Here is a 21325-nt window from a genome sequence, read left to right on the forward strand (position 1 = left end):
GCCCCAAGACGCCAAAGCATCATAAAGTATAGAAAATTTTAAAATATAATTTATACAGCTTCCTTGTAAATTGAGCCCTTAAGCCTTTCTTCATCTTATTTGATGCTTTTAGACCTGAATCCTATGTTGTTTGGTGCATGACCTCTGTGTTGTGTTTGTTGCCAGGACTGTTTTGTCTCTGTCTGGCAGACCTGATAAACCATTGATCACCCATCTCTCTTTGTTGTAACCTTTCTAAATCACTTTGCTCTACATGTCTCATATACAGCAAATAATGATTCCTTTCTGAGATCATATGAAAATCCCTTTCTTTAAATAACTGTTATACCTTCTTAAGTTTATTGCTAAGACAGATATGATTGGTCTTAGCTGTGTCATATTTCCTACTTCTATATGTGAATATTTAAATGTCTTTCACTATGTTTTGTTAGCTTTTTATTTGAAATACCTTGGGGGCATTTAGAAAAGTTGCATTTATTATCTAATGGTTACTTTTTTAAGGTCTGTCTTTTATGTAATATCCTATTTCCCTTTTCTTTAGACAGTATCAGTTCATTCCCTATAATATGCCTCAATAAAACTAGTTTGTATCTTCTTCCACCTTTCTCCCTCTTTCCCTCCCTCTCCCCTCCTTTTCTCCTTCCCCTCTCCTTTTCTTTTTCCCTCCCCCTCCTTCCCCCATCTCATTCTAACACCCACACACGTGCTCCAGTTTATCTTTTATCTACTTTTAGAGTTTTCCTTTATGCTATTAATATATTTTTGCTATGTCAACTTTAAACACTATCTTTGTACTGCCCTATATTACAAACAAGGCAACTGCAAGCAAATTCTGCTTTCTACCTCTTAAACATTTTTGTTGATTGTATCATTTTTGCTAACACCCATATCTGTACCTTTGATTCTTTTTTTGTAGCTGTGAAGTTAAATAAATTTACTGTTTCCTGATTTTCCTGATTGTCCCTTTATCAAACTCCCATTCATCTCTTGATTGGCTTGAGTTCATCCTATAGTAGTTTTTTCAAGAAATGTCCATTTGAACAATGTTTTCTGAACTCTTACATGTTTAAAATCACATGTGTCTAGGCTTCAGACAGGATGGAAAAAGAAAACTTGTTGAGTATTATATTGATTGGTGTTTCATTACTGTAACACAATATCCAAAGCAGGCTACTTTATAGAGAAAATGCTTAAGTCCAAACAGCATGGTAAGACTCTTGCAACACCCCCCCCCTTTTCTGTATCACATCATGGCAGAAGTGCTTGCATACCTGTGTCTGGGGAGGGAGGAGATTGGTCTCTCTCTGTCTCTCCTTTGAAGCCACCAGGATTCAATCATGGGGTCTCTACTCTAATGACCTAATCTCATCCAGTCACCTTGCAAAGGTCCCACCTCTAAACACCATAGTCTGATTAAGTTTTTGCTCTCTTAACCCCATTAACATAAGCTTTGGGGTTGAGCTCCTATATGAGCTTTGGGGCCACAAGCCATACTAAAACCACAGCAAATATAAAGCTTCCTCAGCTCATCCCTTTTTCTATTTTTCAGTGTCTTGTAGATGTGACTGCATCTTCTTCTGGCATTGGATGTTGTTTGTAACAAGTATTTTGCCAACCTGGTTTTCTTGCCTTTTTGCTTAAATATTCTTTATGTTTCAAGCACAGTAATTTTATAATGATAGATATTGATACTGATAATACTAGGACAGTTTCCTTACTTAGCGTGTTCTTTCAATATATATGTCCAAATACATATTTCATCAGAGTTTGCTTTTTATGATTCTTTTGCACTAAATCAAATCACTTTCCACCCCTGCATGTGTCAAAACACATGTTAAACTTAATGTGAAATCTACCCTCTCTTAAGACATTTAAAAAAATGAATAAGCCAAGCACCAGTGGCTCACACCTATAATCCTAGCTACTTGGGAGGCTGAGATCAAAAGGATCATAGTTTGAGGCCAGCCCAGGCAAATAGAGACCCCATCTCCAAATAATCAGAGCAAAACTGGAGATGTGGCTCAAGCAGTAGAGCACCTGCTCTACTGCCCATCATTCAGAATAAAACTAGTCAATATAGTTCATACCTGCAATTCAGAGTTAACCAGAGAAGATAAGATTGTATTTGCTCCTTAAAAAATTCGGCTTTTTGTTTTCCAGTGTTGGTGCCAAAGATGGAACCCAGGACCTTGCACATGCTAATAAGCAAGCACTCTACCACTGAGCTGTATCCCCAGAAAAGGCTAAATTTTTATTTGTTTTCAAAAGGCACATGATGACTAACTGAATCAGATGTAGTTCAATGCCTTCTCTGTTTTAGAAGCCTACTAACTCTGGGAGGCAGGAATCAGCCCCACACTACATTCCAGCCCCCACAGTAGCTCCCCCTATTGTTGTGGGAATGTCAGCTACACCACCCATGGAGAGGGGGGTGCATTGCACTCATCAGGGCCTACTACTAAGGCCCTGAACAAGAAAACACCTCCCACATGTCTGCTTTTCCCATAAAGCTTATAAGAAACAGTAGAACTCTGAGCAAAAGCCCAAAGAAACTTTTGGAAATCTTTTTCTTCTTTTTTTTTTTTTTTTCCTCTCTGTGTTTTGTTCCTCTCAATCAATAAAATCAATCTTATCAAAAACAAAGAATAATTACATTTATTTGGAACTTACTAGTATTGTAATACAGAAGATACCAAAAGCAACCTTGAACATGTGCTTCAAGTGGTTACGTGATGGTGGCTTTTTATTTAACTTAAACTTCAGAGGGGCTCTTTATTATGACATTTCTTTGTCAGGAATTATGATTGGTTGGCAAGAATTGGTAAGAATGCTACTGGTTTGGGAGGCTGAGATCATGAGGATCATGGTTCCAGGCCAGCTCAAGCAAAAAAAATAAAAGTTTGCTACACCCCATCTCAACAGAAAAAAGCTGGGCATGGTGGCACATGCTTTTCTTTGCAGCTATAGTAGGAAGCATAAAATATGAGCATCACAGTCCAGGCTGGCCTGGGCAAAACGTGAGACCCTGTCTCCAAAATAACCAGAGCAAAAAGGGCGGAAGACGTGGTTCACGTAGCAGAGTACCTGCCTAGCAAACACAAAGCCCTGAGTTTAAACCCCAGTACCACCAAAAAACAAAGAAAGAAAAAGCTACTGGGCACAGTCTCAGTCTCTGAGCAGTTTAAGGGACAGAGGGGAGGGCAGGGTGGGAAATTCACCAACTGTTACGAAGACTGGTAAATTTCGTTCCGGAAATTGCAGTTTGGCCCAGTTTCCAAGTCAGCACGACCCTGAGGGGTGTGTGCAAACAGCTCATTTCAGAGTTCAGTGGTGGTTGTGCCCGAAACCTGGTTTAACAAGGCCCCCTACTTCCATGTCAAGTGTTCCAGACTAATGCCACGCCTCTTTGATTCTGCTATGACTTTTCCCTTAGGGATAAGTGCTACAATTCCATTTTCAAATGTGAATGTAGTACTTAGGAACATAATGTTTACAGATGGGAGTAAGTGAGTATAGAAGTGAATCCAAAGGCTATGAAACATCATACAGTCACATATTTCAGGTCATCAGTTGTGTATGTAAAATTCCACATTCAGAGATTATGTAGAAGACCATTACCCCTTGGAAAAAACCAGTACTGGTGGAAAGGCTGTTAGTTACCATGCTAATGGGCATGGTACTTTTCTACAAGGAGGCCACAGTCCATTAATGTTGTAATTCCTTGTTATTTCTTATCCACAGGCAAAAACTGGGACCTGACAGCTGCTCTAAGCGACTATGAGCAGCTCCGACAGGTGCACACAGCCAACCTGCCACATGTGTTTAACGAAGGAAGGTGTCCCAAGCAGCCTGAACGAGAGCCAGCCCAGCCCGGGCACAAGGTGGAGCGGCCTTGCCTGCAGAGGCAGGACGATATTGCACAAGGTACAAGCTAAGGGGCTGAGCCTAGGCACGGCTGCCTGGGATGGTGCACCTATGGCTTGAAGGTGGATTGGGGTGATGCAAAGAATAGCAGGGTCATCACTTCCATGCTGCACACAAATTTGACCCTCAGTGCCTCCATTCCTCACTGCAATAGGCTGAAATATCCCTTGTAACATCAATTCCTGGCTCCCACCTCTGCCTCTGAAAAGCAGAAGAATGATATTCTTTTGGAATACAAAAGTCCTTTAAGGAATTAAAGACCAGCATTTCTCCTGGAGTCTAGTTTTTCCAGACCAGACATCTCTAGTTCTTTCAACTACTTCCCAAGTAGCTTAGTCTCTAAATCTGTTCAGTATCACGTTCATTGGTCCATGTGCTCCATCCTCTCTATGATTCTTCTTACAAGAGTAAGATGCGGTTGTTGTAACAAAGGAAACAATACAGTGATGTAACAGGAAACCTAAAGGTCTTTCCTCCCACCTCCCAAATCTCACTGCTTATGTGGGTCTGATTCCCCCTCTCCCCTCCCTAGGCTTGGTCATAATGCAAAGACAATAGCATCAATGTACGTCACACTCTGTCAAATGCATACTTCACTGAGCGCTGGTCACGAACACAGTCGCTTGATAGCTACATTTTATTATGCAGTATACATTAAGTTTTAGACGACGTATATAAATGGTATGCTGGTTTTTCTTGGATTTTTGTTTGTTTCTGCCATATAAGAAATGCTGGAATAAGTCTCTTTACAGATCTTGCATACCAGGGCTTTTCTTCCTACAGGCCAATATCCCACAGTAGGCCAGCTGTGCCAACTCATGTGATTTTAACTTAACAACTTCAAAATTTCTTCAAATGCATTTCTACTCACTATGTGTGAACCTGAGCGTTTCTCTTCCTTCTTGCCAGCACTGGATGTTAGTGCCTGGGTTTTATCTTGTTCATCAACTCTGAAGGGAGAAAAGTGGTTTCTTCTTTTCGCTTTCACCTCATCATTTGCTTGTTTGCTTTTGCAACAGCTTGTTTATATTTGGTCCATTTCTCCATTGATTGGCTTGCCTTTGCTTATCAATTGGGGCTTTCTGTCTCATTAAGGCTAAAGACATACACCTGTGTATGTGTATCTCCTGCTGTGTCATTGGTCTTATGACTTTGCTTATGGAATATTTTACAGTACAAAATGTTGATATCATTACACAGCTGTAGCTGCTTGAGTACTGATCTTGCTTTACAAAGTTTCCTGGAATACACAGTTACTAAAACATTTGTCCTATGTTGGTTTATAAATTTCATTCTTTGGATCTTTTCATGAGTTTGAAATTTTTATAAATAATAGCAAAGGATCTAAGTCTGCTTTCTTCTGGATTCAGGCACATTTATTGAACAAACATCCTTTTCCCACACTGAACTAAAATGCCAACTGTGCCATATATTAAATTCCCAAATATACCAGTGTCTGTTTCTGGGCCATGTTCTGTCTGCACACATGGCTGTTCAGCCTGTTACCCTTGATTCTATCAGGTTCATATAATATTGCTCTCTGCTAAGGTGACCCATTATTGCTGTGCTTTTCCAAAAATTTTCTCTACTTTTGCATGTCTGTGCTTCCATGTAGATCTTAAAATTACAATTCTGATTGGAATTGAATTAGGTTTTTTATTTTAAGAACAATTGGCATTTTTAATATTTTTCTCTCATTCAAGAATATTACACATACCTCTCTATGGTTTCATGTTTTGTTCAGATGATGCATAGAAAAAAGTGACTTGTTTTTCAACCAGTCACCTACATAAATTCTGTTATTAATATTGACATTTTTCAGTAGAGGGAGGAAATTCAAATGGATGTACTTGATACATTGTAAGAACCTGTATATTTGCCACAGTGTATCCCCACCCAGCACAACAATAAAGGGAAAAATATATTATTAATGAAAATAATACAGTTTAAGAGAATGACTTGGGTTTTTTAAACATACAAATCATATCTGAAACTATTTAGTATCATTTACACAGAATTACTTCTTGCCCTCTTGCATTAAGTCAACTCTCCAAAAGCATTGTGGATGAATGTTGTCCTTATTTCTGTTAGCTCAGCCTTATTATTCAAGCTATAATATATAATAATATATTTTAATATATTAATAATATAATTGAAAATAATATAATAAAAATATATTTGAACCTTTATCTTATATTGTTCTTTTTGACTGCTTATTCTGTTGTCTAGGAAATTCACAACTGAGTTAAAACTGTAATATGCCTGGACTGGTTTTTGTCTTAATTTCATCCTTTCTGCTGTTTGTCTTGAGGCTGTCTGTTGGTAGGTGTATGTTAGGTTAATTTGCTCTAGTGTTCTTTTTTACCAATACAAAAGATGTCTCTTTGTATCCTGTAATGGTTTTTATCTTTAACTCTGTTTTGGTTGATATTGCACTGCTACCCTGGCTTTCTAGTGGTTCATATTTGGCTAGAACCTTTCCTTATCCTTTCATATTAAATGTGATCCTTGAAAGTGATTTCTCATTAGATTTTATTTTATTATCCAAAACAAGAGTCTCTGCTTTTCAAGTACTGAATTTGAACCACTTACTTAACTTTAATTACCTCATACCTCTTTATGTTGCATATTTTATTTACCAAACTTTTTGTGTGTTTCTACTTTTCTATCTTCTCTGGCTAAGTAATTTTTTCTACTAGTTTGAAAATTTACATTCTACATTTATTCATGTGGCAATTACCTCTATTCTAGTATTTAGGTTTTCATTCTATGATTTAAAAAATATCTTATTAGCAACTATATTTTAACCTGAAAAATATATGTGTGTCAATAAGCTCCTATCTCTTCCTTCCTCCACTTGCCCTCAAGCATATTTATGATTAAATATGATTAATATTTTTATTTTGACAAAAATTAACTTCTTGATTTGCTCATATCTGTGGTCACATGTCACAGAATTACATTTTGGGAATGACAGACTGCATTCACAATGCTGGTCTGTAAGACTGTAATGGAGGTGAGGAATTCTTATCACCTCATGATATTACAGAAATTACTCAGCTGCTCATGATGATGCTAGTGTGAATGAACCTGTTGCACTGCCAATTGTATAGAAGTACAGTAGCTATCATTATTGAGTGTTGGTAATTAACAAATAATGATATCAATAGACATATCATCAGGTACATAATACTTGATCAGAGATGACTCTTAGTGGTATAGGTGTTTGCTATAACATTCTTTTGTTGTTGTTTTTGGTGATACCAGGGTTTGAACTCAAGACCTTGTGCTTGAGCACTCTACCATCTGAGCCACACCCCCCAGGCTTTTTTACTTTTAAACTATTTTTCAGATAGGGTCTCACACTTTTGGCCCAGGCTGGCCTCAAACTACACTCCTCCTATCTCCCCCTCCTATGTAACTGGGATTATTTGGTATGAGCCACCATACCTGGCCCTTAATACAATAAACTTTTTATCATTACTTTAGAATGCACTCCTGTTTATAAAAAATAATGATAATTTACTATAAAGAAGCATACCCTGTCACACTGGGAGCAGCTCGCATGCCTCATGCTTACCTCTCAGGAGGCCACACTGAGAGACAGAGCTAGACCTGCCAGGTCTGTATACATATGTTCTGTGTGTTCTCACATGACATAGTTCTCAGAACATATGTCTGTCATTAAGGGACCTGTGACTGCATTAATTTCTTTTTTGCTGAAAGAATGTTTTCTCCAGGACTACTTTCACAGAGTGTTTTTGCATGGTGAATACCAATGACCTTAAGAGGCTACAAAGGTTTATATTATGTGCTTAAATTCAGTTTTAGTGGAATAAAAATTCTTGGGCCACATTGTTCTCCTTGAGCTCTTTGTAGCCCTTTCTCCTAACCCCACCCCACCCCATCTTCTTGCTGCTCCTTTTCTTGTCTCCTAAGAGATTCTTCCACCCGAGGTTCAAACTTCCTAACTCACTTCTTCTCATGCATCTATTGTGAATCAGTATTTTCATGCTCATTCCACTTTAGTTCTTTGTCTTTATTTGTATTTCACATTCTAACATTCTTTTTATCTCTCTCAACATGTCTGCTAGGCTCACTTATAGATCTGGCCCATTTATTCTGCTTCCCTTGGCGTAGCTCTTTGTTGACTTTCTTTATCACACTTGCCTTCTGTGGATGTTCCCTCAGTTTCCCTGTGAGTTCCTGGTGCCTGTGGTTATCTGTTGTCTCAGCTTGCAGGACACACCAGGCGGAAGGCAGGCAGTATGGACTCTGGCTGGTCCTCTAATGGAAAATGCGGGAGAAAAGCCACTTGAGTTGGAGGACTTTGAATGTTTTTGTTTTTATTTTTTTAACTTATCCATAATTGTACTTTTGGGGTCTCACTGTGTAACCCAGGCTGGCCTCAAATTCATGATCCTCCTGCCTCTACCCCCTGAGTGCTGGGATTACATGTGTGCACCACCTTGCCCAGTGTAACTGTACAATTTATGGGTTACAGTGGGATATTTCAATTTCAGTATACATATACAATGTATAATGATCAGATCAGGGTAATTATTATATCTATCTCAAACATTTATCATTTCTTTGTTCAGGAAACATTCAAAATCCCCTCTTCCAGGCAGAGCATGTTGGTACACGCCTGCAATCCCAGCACTTGGAAGTCTGAAGCAGCAAGATTGTGAGTTCAAGTCAGCCTGGGATACAAATCAAGACCCCCTCCTTTCTCTCTCTCTCTTTCTCTCTCTCTCTCTCTCTCTCTCTCTCTCTCTCTCTCTCTGTCTCTTTCTGTTTCTCTCTCACAGACATACACAGACACATACATAAACATGCAAATCCTCTCTTCTAGCTACTTTGAAATACACAGTAAATTATTGTTAACTGTTGTCACCCCTATGGTTCTGTGGAACCCTACAATAGCCAACCGCCAGCCTATCTATCTCCGTTTCTCCCTCCCATCTTCTCCCTTTGGTAACCAGTAATTCACTCTCTAGTTGTAGGAGATCAGTTTATTTCACTTCTACATGTAAATTAAATCATGTGTTATTTGTCTTTCTGTGTGCCTAGCTTTATCCCCAATGTTCTCCAGGTTCATCCATGTTGTTGAAAATGACAGAACCTTGTTCTTTTTATGGCCAAATACTATTCCATTGTGTATCATACCAGATTTTCTTGATCCATTCATCTGTTGATAGACACTTGAGTTGTTGAGCTGGTTCCCTCCCTGGACTGTTGTGAATGGTGCTACAGTGAGTACATGTCTCAACTTACCAATTTCCTTTCCTTCAGAGATATACTCAGTGTGAGGATTGCTTGGCCTTGTGTATTTTAATTCTGACTCAAAACTTTCCTCTTCTTGCCCCTTCCCCACAGTCAGCTTTTCTCCTTAGGGAACCTTCCTGGACCTCTGATCTAGAAATTGCTCCTTTCCAGGAGTAAAGTGTTCAAGTCCCAGGGTAAGTGGAGAAAGGAGGGGAGGCCCGACTCACTGCTGTTCTGGTACACGTGATACTCCTCAGCTGCCTTAGGCCCAAGGGCTGCTTGCCCACACTTTTGATTACAGTAGTTGGCAGTGACCTGCTGGGGCTATGCCCTAGAGAGGAAGGTCAGAACCAGAGCACCATCCCCAGCCCCTACTGTGGAGCCCCTCCCCCTTTTCCTGAGCATCTGCAGGGTGGGTTTAGGACTGGATGCTGAGTCTTCCTCTCCATCTTGTCCTTGCTACATTGTTCATAAGCTCTGTTTCCTCTCTGCCATTAGCTCTGGCTCAGGAGGGACTGACCATCTCTTACAGGCCTTTGGTTCCATCCTCTACCAGGGCCTTTCCTGACTGTCCATACCTTTAGCACCACATGGTCAAGACTCTTCCTCTTTAGCCCATACAGGTGACAACATGGCAGCTCCTGCTTTTTTTGACCACAGCAAACAAACCAACCCAAAATCCCATCCTCCTGATGAGACTTATGGAAGGATTCTCCTCTCTCCACTTTCAGAGATGTTGGCAAAATCCCAGCCAATTAAGCACCTCTCTCCCTGTTCCATTGAACTTTTGTAAGATACCATTTAAGGAAAAACTAGGAGCCTTCTGTAGCATCATCTTATGAATTAAGCCTTGTGTCTTAATAGGCATGTGTATTTTAAATAAAACAAATTGTAGCATTTCTGAATTAGATTTACATCTCCCTTAGTTGAGTTCTTTCTGAAAATACAATATGCTAAGAGGAAAATAAAGCATCCCAGAATCTAAACCAAGGGTCAGCAAGTGATGACCTATGAACTGAATCTGCACTGTCTGTTTTTAAATTAAGTTTTGCCAAAACACCCACGCCCATTCATGTGTGGTGTTGATGGCTGCTTTGTTCTTCAGAGGTGAGTTGTTGAGGCTGAAACTACATGGCCTACAAGCCTAAAATGTTTATATCTGTCCCTTTAAGAAAAGTTTTATCCCACCAGTTTTAACATGTGCCCAGGATTTGTTTTAATCACAGACAGAAATGACTGTGAAGAGGAAGAAGTTTTTACCCACAGTTCCCTGGGAGCAGGAGGCACAGCACAGCATAGCAGGGCCATTCAGGAAGGTCAGAAGGCAGGGGGATTGAGGGGAGAACATGGGGAAGAGCCTTTATTGTGGTTTCTGTGGAAAATGCAAGCAAATCTAGGGTTGGCTTCTTTGAGTAATTTCAGCAGGCTCGGGGCAGAGCATAGGGCCTGTCTCAAGTTGTCTGGCACCTGGCCTTGGGGTGATGAGGATAGGGTATGCTACCTCCTGGGTTATCAGAGCCAGAGAGGAGAGAGTTTGGGATGGGCTCTGGACAAGTTGTTCTGCATATGAAGTCACTTCCTGGCAAGCCTTCTGTTCTCTTATAGACTTCTGATACCTGAGAGAAAAATACAAAAAATAAGAAAATACAGTTAACACATCTCCCCTGACCTAAATAATCAGTATTGGAGTTGGCCTTGTTAGTAGGGGAGAAATTCTGCACATTCCCCTTATCTCTCTAACACCTGTGTCCAGCTCCACTGGGTCCCAAGGACGGGATAGTTCCTTCTTTCCCAGACACAAAAAAAGGCTTATGGTAAGATGTGTGCCTCAGCATGTCTACAAGAGGCAGACCCACTTGGGATCTCCTTAGTTTCTGCTCTCAGGATTTGGACCAAGTAAAGGAAGCCATGGGGACATTTCCCAGTGACAAACATTTCTCTTTTTTCTAGTAGCCTCTGTGATTTGACTTCTCTTTTTGCCATTCCTCAGAATACAAAATAACTTAATCATATTATCTCAGATGAAGTTGAGGTGAATCAAGACCATTTGTTCTAAAATAGGTTGTCTCTGTGACTTTCCATTCATGTGAATGGGCAGATACATCAGGCTTCTGAGAATTAACTTAAGTGCATATGTGTGGTGTGCACACATGTGTGCAGTGTGTCCTGTGTGTTCAAATTTATGTGCAGTGTATGTATCATGTAGTATATGCACATACGCTTTATATTCCACAGGCTCTAAAGCTTCTGCCTGCCTGCTAGTCTATTGTGACAAAATTCCCCTAATGCCATTCCTGGCCATTTCTGATCTTACAAATAAGTTTGTCGGAATCCTCCCTCACTGGAAGGAGTCACCAGCTGGGATTTTCCATGTGGCCATGGCTGGTCAGGGATATGCCTTTGACAAGCATCCTTACCAGGAAACAGGCCAGTCTGAAGCAAGATCAGCATCCTTAGGACACTACGAATACACTCAGGAATCTGCCAGTAGATTTAGACAGTACTCAGACCCAAACACCTGTAGTAATCCTGGTTTTCTGAGCCAAATAAGACCTCTGCTAAAATAATTACCCATGATCACAAATACTGAACAGTTATCCCCCACATCATATGTTTAAGAATTCTTATTTAGGTTAAATGTTAGCCACTGAACACAGAACTTAGAAAGTGGGTATGCTTTTATTGTGTCAAGAGAACAAATGTATCTATTTTTTTAAGTGATCAACTTCCCAACAAGGCAATACATGGCATTTTGGAGAAATCCTGCACTACATGTCTCATTCCTTGCCAAGAAAGTTCTAGAAGAATTAGACCAGAGTGGATGATCATATCTGAGAGATTGTGCAAGAGATGTCATATTTGTGTCCCTAATAAAATAACCTCTGTCTGAAAGTCTAAACCACAGTCAAGAAAGCCTAAACAGGATGCTTCTTGCTTTAAATATGTAAATGCATGAAAACAAAGAGGGGTCTCCTTGGTACCATTCAGTGCTGGGAGAAAACAGCTCTCATGGATTGAGTTAAAGAACAAAAGCAAGCCTGGTCTTCTCTGATGGTGCTGACGTGGACTTGTGTGCAGTGGGCTCACAGCTCATCTCTGAGTGGTTTCATGAGTTGTCATGAGGAAGGGCCACACACCAAATGCTGATAACTTTAGCCAGCAGCAGGAAGGCCTACAGGGTAGAAAAGTCTTATAAGATAGAAGGGCTGGTGTGGGAAGGATGTGAGTGTGTAGAAGTATATGCTTGTTGATGTATGTACATATATGTAGCATTGCACATGTGGGGTGTGCACATGTGTGGGTACAGTATGGTGTTCTGTGTGTTCAGATTTATGTACAGTGTATATGCCCTTACACTGTGTGTGTGGTATATGCATAGTATATGGTACATGAGTATGAATATATGTGTATGGGTATATGTGCCCATAGGTGCCCATAGTATCTAGTGTATGTGCATGCATGCATATGTATATACTGTGTAGTGTGTATACATGTATGTGAATGAATATGTTGTACATGTGTGCTATGTGTGTGTACCTACACATATACCTAAGCATACTTTTAAATACTATATGCATGCATGTGTGTGCATGTACCTGTGCAGTAGGTGTGTACATGTAAGTGTGTTTATGTATTACACAGTGTGTATATGCACCTATATCTCCATGGGTGTGTGTTGTGTGCAAATTATATGCATGAGTGGTGTGTATGTTTGTACACGTGCACATTTGTGTATTTGGTGTGTGCTGTATGTATATGTATGTTCATTGTGTGTTGTTTATGCTGAGTCCATGTGTAGACATGTGTGTGCTTAAGAATATATGTGCCCATGTGTGGTGCATGTGTGCACATGAAAGTGTTTATGTGTAGTATGTGTGTGTGTGTGTGTGTGTGTGTCTGTATGTCTGTGTACACTTGCACTGATGTAGTCCTCATGGCTCTCTTTCCTTCTTCCCTACAGAGAAGCGACTTTCCCGGGGGATTTCCCACGCCAGCTCAGCCATTGTCTCCTTGGCCAGGTCCCACGTGGCAAATGAATGCAACAATGAGCAGTTCCCTCTAGAGATGCCAATCTACACATTCCAGTTACCAGATCTCAGTGTGTACAGTGAAGACTTCAGGAGCTTCATCGAGCGGGACTTGATTGAGCAGGCAACCATGGTAGCTTTGGAGCAGGCAGGTAAGTGGCTTCTGCCTGCAAGCTCATGTCCTCAGGCTTCATGAGTGATTGAGCTGGCTAAGAGCAGGAGAAAGATTCGTGTTTTCAGGCTCTGAACAGCTTCCCATCAGGATTCTCAATGCTTGTCCCAATCCTGCTCTGAAGACTGCCGTGCTCTCACTCGGCATTGGATGCAGGGCCTGATGAGCCAGTGGTGCTGAAATCTCTTGAGTTGTTTCCATTGTTTCTCAAATCCCAGCCCCCTCCAAGAGAGTCCTGTGCTACTTTGTCTTGCTTCTCTCTTCCCCATCCTATTCCTCTGTGGGTGCTGAGCAAAGATAAGAAAGATCCTGGGCTGTGGAGAAAAACGGGGGACCCCTGTCTCTCTCTCTGCACATGAGCAAGTTATGTAAACTCTCTGAACCTCAGCTTCCCATCTACAAAGATGAGAACCTTTCCAGCCAGGGGAAACTTTGAGAACTAAATGACATGAGCCATATGTAGCTGTCAGTTCCTGCCCTTCCTGCCTTTCTAGCTTCCTCGTTGAAGAGACACAAAACCTGGCTTCAGTCTCCTCATCACCCTAACATCCCATGAGGAAGAAACACAGTAAGCAAGCCAAATGTCTCTTCTCTGGCATTCCTGTGGAAAAACAACTGGTTCAAAGTAAATGTCTGCTACAGACTGATAATCTTCCAGAGACAAAACATTACCTCTTTTATTCATAACCACCTGCATTATAAATATCACAAATCATGTATTCAGGGATTTCTCAGACACAGACCCTATGCTCTTCTTCCCAAGCCACGCACTGCTCAGTGGGGGGGCCACACCTGCCAGTGTGGGGTGACAGTGGACATAGAGCATGTCCTCAGCCCATGTGAACCACTTTTCCTTCTGGGGAAGGGAAGCAGGGCCTTCCCATCTTGTAGGGCATTGAACCTCCACTCCCAGAGCCCTGACCTGGCAGCGAGAGAATCTGTGGAGTGCTGCAGCCAGCACTGTGCTGCTAGGGAGTACAGCTTAACTCAACTCTTGCTAAGAAACAATAGCCATTGCCAAGCACCTGTGTTTCAGAAGAAGACAGACAAGAAAGATCTAGATGTCAGACACTGGTGGATGGACCAGTCCATGCAGTCCTGAGAGGAGCAGTAGGAAAGCAAAGATGACACACAAAAATGAAGGCCGTGAAAGGATTCTGTAAAGAGACTGTTTACCAAGCAATGGATACCAGCCAAAGATAGTGTCATGCTTGGGAATATCCCTGGGAGGGCCTTTGCCACCTTTTGCCTGACAAAGCAGCAAAGGATAAGTAGTTATGTAGAGAGAGCATGACTTTGGGGAGATTCCACCCACACTCCTTCTCCACCACATAGACTGGCCAGTGCCTCTCATGGGCAGAAGGGCAAATGGCAGGGAGCTCACTGGTTGGCCCATGGAACTCACCCTCTGGGCACAGAGCAGCGTGAGGACAGAGTGTGGATCCTCAGGGAAAATAGGAAGCAGCCAGGAAGCTGATGTATTGTGAGCAGCTTGGAGCTTCTGGGTATACTTGGTTCCAGGCTACTGCTGGTCAGAGTAATCCAAAGGCCAACCTCAGCTACCTGCTCCAGGACTGAAGCACACCATGCATTTAGACAAAGGAAGGGATTGGGGTTGTGAACCTTATTGTTTCATCTTCACAGTCAAGTCTTAGCCACAGAACACAGGAGCCTCACCAACAGCACACTTGGTTTTAGTGCAGGATCTAAATCCACATTCACCATGGTGGAGTTCAAGACCTTGTGACTGAGGACAGATTGTTATCTTGCTGCTTCACAGCCACAAGAAACAGCCCAGTGAGTGGCACCCACAGCCCTGTCTGGTCTCGCCTCAATGCCATTGTCTGATCCAAAACCAAAACAATCCAGAGGGATCTACATCCCTCACTGTGGAGACTGGCCAGTTTGTCAGTGCCTCCATGTGACTAATTTAGATAAGGTATTTTAAACAAAAACCCACTCTTCACTGAGAAGTCGTACTGGTTAAGAAAGAAACAGGTTTCACGAGTTTCTCTCAGTTGAATGAAGAATCAGCTTAGTCCTTCCTGAAGCTTAGCACCAGTAGCTGGTAATAGCATGTGGTCACCTGAGCATAGGCTTCATCTGAAGCTCAGTACTGTTTAGGGGTGAGCAAGGAGTCCACGTGTCAGCTTTGCCTTCAGCCCTGTCATGTCTAGCAAAAGCCTTTGCTTCTGAATACCTTTCCTATTGTGTTTTCCATATAAAGCAGCACCTCTTATCCACAGTATACTTTCAGAGGCCTCAGTTACTCATGGTCAGCCAACATACTATATGCAAACATGTAGAAAGAAGCAATTTGTAAGTTTTGAATAACTTGTTACAGCATATTATTGTCGTTGTTCTGTTTTACTCTTAGTTATTGCTGCTAATCTCTTCCTATCCCTAATCTATAAACTGTCATAGGTACGTGTGTGTAGGGAAAGAGTATCTGCAGGGTTCAGTGCTGAGTGTTTGACATCAGCCATGGCTTCTGGCATCCGCTGGGATCTCGGAACATGTACTCCCACTTGTAAAGAGAGACCACTTTATCACATCAATTTCTGACACTTGTTTATATCTTACCTTCTGCATTAACAGTTTAAAAGTGTACTATTTGACTTCAGTCATCCAGCCTTTGGAAACATCTTTTGAAAACTCAGACTTACTGAGTTAAGATGTTAAATGTGCTGTGCACTGAGAACGGAAAGAAATGGCAGCAGAGATCTAGGCCCAGCCCACACAGCCACAGGGAAGTCCGTGGTCTACACTAGCAGGAAGCCTTCAGCAGGTACCAGCTACTTCTCAGAGAGAGAATAGTTCAAAGTGCTTATGATACAAAGTGAGTCTAAAGGTCAGAGTTCTGCCTTAGATAGCTACCCTCAGACTCCATCTTTCCTGCATCGCCCACCCTGCAAAGCAAGGAAGGTGCACAGGCAAATGCACCTTTGGTGTCTGCAGAGCCAGGCAGTCTCTGAGCTGGTAGAAGCACAAACCTGACCCCACCCCACCATCCATCTGACTCCTTTGAACTTCTCTTTTCCTCATCATTTGGGCCCTTTCTGTGCCAAGCTTTTCCCAATCCTCCACTCATGAAAATGCAGCAACTCTTCTTTCCCTCCTCTCCCAAGCTCTGGGCCTCTGCCATCAGTATCTGTGGGGAAAACAGAACTGTACCTCAAAACCGTGATCTGAGAAAGCCACCAGTATTGCTGGGTGGAAAGTGTAAATTCCTCTTTCTAGTCTCATGCTTACAAGAGTTATGAATAAGCTATTTATATGGAATATTTATATGTATACATGGGAGATTGAACTATAGATATGAAAAAACATGGAGTGAAAAATGTCTGCTTGTTTCGGAGTTGGTTAACTTACTGGTGATTGAGAGGAAATAGCATTTGGTCACAGAGCCACAGGTGGGAGACTTCCTCTTTTCTTAGCTATATGGTAACCAAGGGGTCATGTGACCCAGAAAACAGTTTAAAAAATTGCCTTCACTCAGTTTGTGTTGCCCGAGATCCAACTGGTTTGCCTTGGGGACCTAACTGCAGTCTCCCAGGCCTATGTAATGTGGGTGTTCAGATGTCAATGGCTCCCCAAGGCACATGGGCAGCCCTGTCTATATGTGAGGCTTACATGTTGATGGGTGCCAGCCTTGAACTCCCACAGCTCCCACAAGTGGAGAAAATCAGTTTCCCCACCTTACAGTACTGGGGGTTACAAGCCACTCCCACCCCATGACAGTCTCTGGCCCTGTCTTTGGTAGCTAAAATTGACCAACCTTCTGAGAGAGGAAGGGAAAATGCTTTTCATTTTCTAATGACTAGTCTGCCATTGAGAACCCAAGGATTCATTCATTTCTCCATCTGGTGACACTGCTGCATTTACACATAAGAAGAATCAAAGATCAAGGGTCTGTAGGTTTGGGGAGTGACATCCAGTGCCTGCTCTTGGAGCTAACCTCCATGCTGGCAAGAGGGTGTGTTCAGTGTGTCTGTGGGCCAAAGAGCAGAGACAGATTTGTGTAACATAGTAGTTACTGCAGACACACACAGGAGACAGGAGATTGGAATATAGATGAGAAAAAAGTATTCAGAAACACCTTTGAATTGGGGCATTGCCTCTTGCTTCCATGGGAAGCAAGAGAGGATAGTTGGCTGCAGGGAGTCTGCCAGATAAATTAGAAGATGGAGAAGACTCACAGGCTTCAGAGTTCACTCACCCCTACCTCTAATCCTTGACTGGCTGGGAGAGCTTGGTCAAGTTGTCTGGCCTGTTTGAGCCTCACTTTGTTCCACCTGAAAGTCAGAGATGAGTAGCAGCTACCAAACTGAGACAGATCCATCACAGGGACACCTGCACTGCATGCCCAAATAATCCATGTCTAGGTCAAGGGCTGTCTCTGCACATGAAGCAGATAAAAATCACTGCCTGTGAGAAGATTAAAGCCCAGTGACAAAGAAAGACCATAAACAAGTAGTCCATAAAAATAAAGTGAGGCAATGACAGCTACTGTGGAGATACCAAGAAGCAAAAAATGGGGACACAAGAAGGAGGGAGGGATCCAGAGCAAACCAGAGGAGGGCAGACAGAGGGGAGGAGTGGAGGGACATGTCTGGGGCATGAACTTTCCTGGTGGGGGTATGGTCTCACAGGCTTGGAATGCTTCAGGAAGACAGTGTCACATGCACACATGCACCCCAGGCGGAAGGATCTGGGAACAAAGCTGAGGGAATGGGACCTGGGGCTTAGGCCTTTATCACAACTACTTTTTGCTAAACTGTAGGCAGGATGTGAAGCCCTGAGAGAGTTTTGAACAGAAGAGTGACAGGTTTTGATTCCCATGTGATGGATTCTGGCTGCTTTGTCAGGAATGGACTATGGGATTATACAAGAAGAGGGAGGAAGAACAGGGAAGAGGCAGCTGCTCTAGTCTGGAGGGGCTCCAGGCTGTGGGGTAGCAGTGAAAGTGATAAAATAGGTAGATATTGAAACAGGATGACTTGAAGGCCGACCTCCAGAAAGGGATTGGATGGGGCTACAGCAGGAAGAAGAATCAAGTGTGACCCCAAAAAGGTTGCCCATACCACATGAGTAGGTAGTGGTGCCATGTAGATAGAGGGGCAGTGAAAAGACCAGTCCTTTCAGGCAAAGGCCAAGATTCTGATGATACTTGTAAAGTTGCTGTCCAGTTGAACATGTGAAACTGGAGATGGAAAGAAGTCTGGGCTAAGAGTATAAGTGTGGCCGTTCCAGTGTATGGTGAAATCTGTGGGATTGGGTGAGTTTCTCAAAAGCCTTCCTACCATACCCCCAGCAGCATGCAGCAATGCGCATCAGTTGTCTACATCAGTGTGGAGCAGGGACATAAAAAGAGAGGCTTGAGAACAGAAGGAGAATCCAGCAGAGGAGATGGAGAACAAATGGCCTGGGAAGCAGGGAAAACCGGGGGTTGACATCAGCTTGAAGCCCAGGGAAGGTGTTTCAAGCAGGAAATAGTCCATGATGCTAGATGTGCTGCCAATAAGTCAGGGAACCTGTTCTCTGGGAGTTAACCAGTGAATTTGACTGCTGAGGCTGAGATCTCAGGACTAAAAGCAGCGCTGTGCTTGGTGCAGAAAAGGGTCAGGAAGTAGTTTCCACTCCAGTAGTTCCCACAGCCTGCTGCCTTCATCTCTGTCTTCCTTCATTAGCTTTGCTTTACTGTAACAGAATACCAGAGGTAATCAACTCAATAAAATATTTTATTCTGGCTTAGTGTCAAAGGTTTCAGTCCATGGTTGCTTGGCCCTGTTGCTTTAGGTCTGTGATAGCACAGAACATCATGGTGGGAACTCATGGTGGAAGAAGCCTGTTCACTTCATGACAGCCAGGAAACAAAGAGAAAGAGAAGGAACTGGGATCCCAATATCCCTTTCAAGGACATGCCCCCAGTGACCTAACTTCCTCCCACTAGGCCCCACCTCCCATTAGCACCACAGTCTAAGATCCAAGCTTTCAACACTTGGGTCTTTGGAGAACATTCAAGATCTAAACTGTCGTACGCCCCCTTCCCTCTACTTCATGCGGTTTCTGGTAACCTCCTATTTATTGGGACAGTTCCTTCCTGCTAAAGGTAGTCCTGCACATTCCAGGTTTGTCTTCTGACCCCATGGTACATTAGAGTGACTTTTCCCCATCATTCACAGCAGAAGCCCCAATGTGGCAGGCCTGGAATGGCCATGTTTCTTTGTGGACCTGGTACTGTGTCCCCAAATAAGGGACGGAGCTGAGTTTCACCTTGGGAGCCCCAGAGTGACATCTCTGGGATCCCTAGGGTGGCAGCTCTCATTATATGGCCCTGGGGTATTCATGCATTCCACTGATACTAGAAAAAAAAACATAGGGTCACATTAAGGGGAAAAATTCCCTCTTCTTGGGTTGGATGTGTGGCTCAAGGGGTAGAGAAACTGCCTTGCAAGCACAAAGACCTGACTTCAAACCCTAGTTCTACAAAAAAAAAAAATAATAATAATAATAAAGAATTTCCTCATCATTCTCATAGAAAATTGTCATGTTTTGTTTCCTTTCACGGAAGTGTTTTAGTGAGTGATGAGCAAAAGGACATCTTATTTTAAACTGTGTGGGACCATCTGTTCTAAAGCCCAAGTTAATTGGTCCCATTGTCATGCATGAATCCCAGGAATGTTGCTCTGAAAAGTCAGGAGTTAAGTGACTAATAGCTCCACACCTGAAACCAACAGCCTCCCTTAATGATGTTCACTTGTAATTGTCAAGTTTTAAGATATTCATGATATCTGCTCTTTTGTTCTTTTTTACTGTTCCTAAGCGATGTGATTATGGGAGGAGATGTAAATAACCACTCTACCAAAGCCAGGAATAGGAACGTTGAACTGTGCACCCTTTCCCAACCTCCCTAATCACCCTCCTTGTGTTAAGAATGTCTTTGCCTTGAGCATCTCCATTTGGAGATACTGGAATAGCACCTGCTTCATACCTAAGTCTCTCAAGGTGTCTCTAAAAGTTGAGGGTTTTTTCAGCGAACAACTAGCAAAAGAAAATGGGACCACAGTCATTCCCTGCAAGGAACTGAACTATTTCTGTCAACAAGCTTAGAAGTGGATCCTCTCCTAGATGAGTTTTAGTCCTACAGAGGCTGGAAAGTGCTGGCATTTGTCATAGCTGGGTCATCTTCCCAGGGTGATCACATCCAATTTACAGCTCCAGAAATACTGTCAGCTAAGTAAGAGTCCTGACTTCTGAAAGCCAGCTTAAATCAGCCCACTAGCCTTGCTATCTGTCACACAGCCACTCTTGGTGGCTGAGTCCTGTCCTCTCCCAGTGTGATGCTTGCACCAGTCTGGGCCAGTGTTCTTTGCACAGCTCCTAGGAGTCATCTGCTTGCTCTTTTGAGTTCAGGTATTTCTCTGTGCATAGGTCCCCTTACCTTCAAGTGCATGGGCAAGTGTCCTGGACACCCCTGAACACTCCTGGGATAGGAATGGGAAATTAATGGACAGAATTCCTATTTGAATGTTCTTTAGCTAAAGGACACTATACTTATTTCTGTTGCTGCATAACAAATTACCCCACATTTAGCAGCTTAAAACAGCACAAATTTATCACCTCACAGTTTCTGTGGGTCAGCAGTCTGGTAGACTTTAGCCTCTCAAGACTGAAATCAAGGTATCAACTGGCTGTATCCTCATCTGGAATCTCATTTAGGAGAGGATCCACTTCTAATGTTGTTGACAGAATTAGTTCAGTTCCTTGCAGGTGAATGACTGTGGTCCCATTTTTTTTCTTGTGAGTTGTTAGCTAAAGAAACCCTCAAATTCTACAGACAGCCTGAGAGACCTAGGTATGAAGCAGGTTCACTGCACACTGATTACTTTCCAAAGGCTGGTAAGACACAACACACAAATACAAAAGTTAC

The 21325-nt window shown here is 42.4% G+C and overlaps 1 protein-coding gene across 4 annotated transcripts in view; it reads left to right on the forward strand.

The window, feature by feature from the left end:
• The window catches only part of Otud7a (OTU deubiquitinase 7A), a 339117-nt gene that overhangs the window by 244795 nt on the left and 72997 nt on the right, over positions 1 to 21325 (forward strand). For all 4 annotated transcript variants that reach the window (XM_074061818.1, XM_074061817.1, XM_074061816.1 and 1 more), the window contains 2 exons: positions 3742 to 3924; positions 13154 to 13372. In XM_074061818.1, the coding sequence (XP_073917919.1) occupies positions 3742 to 3924; positions 13154 to 13372 (402 nt within the window). The remainder of the gene's footprint in view (positions 1 to 3741; positions 3925 to 13153; positions 13373 to 21325) is intronic.

This window comes from Castor canadensis, chromosome 19 (assembly GCF_047511655.1).
Source record: "Castor canadensis chromosome 19, mCasCan1.hap1v2, whole genome shotgun sequence".
Taxonomy (NCBI): Eukaryota; Metazoa; Chordata; class Mammalia; order Rodentia; family Castoridae; genus Castor; species Castor canadensis.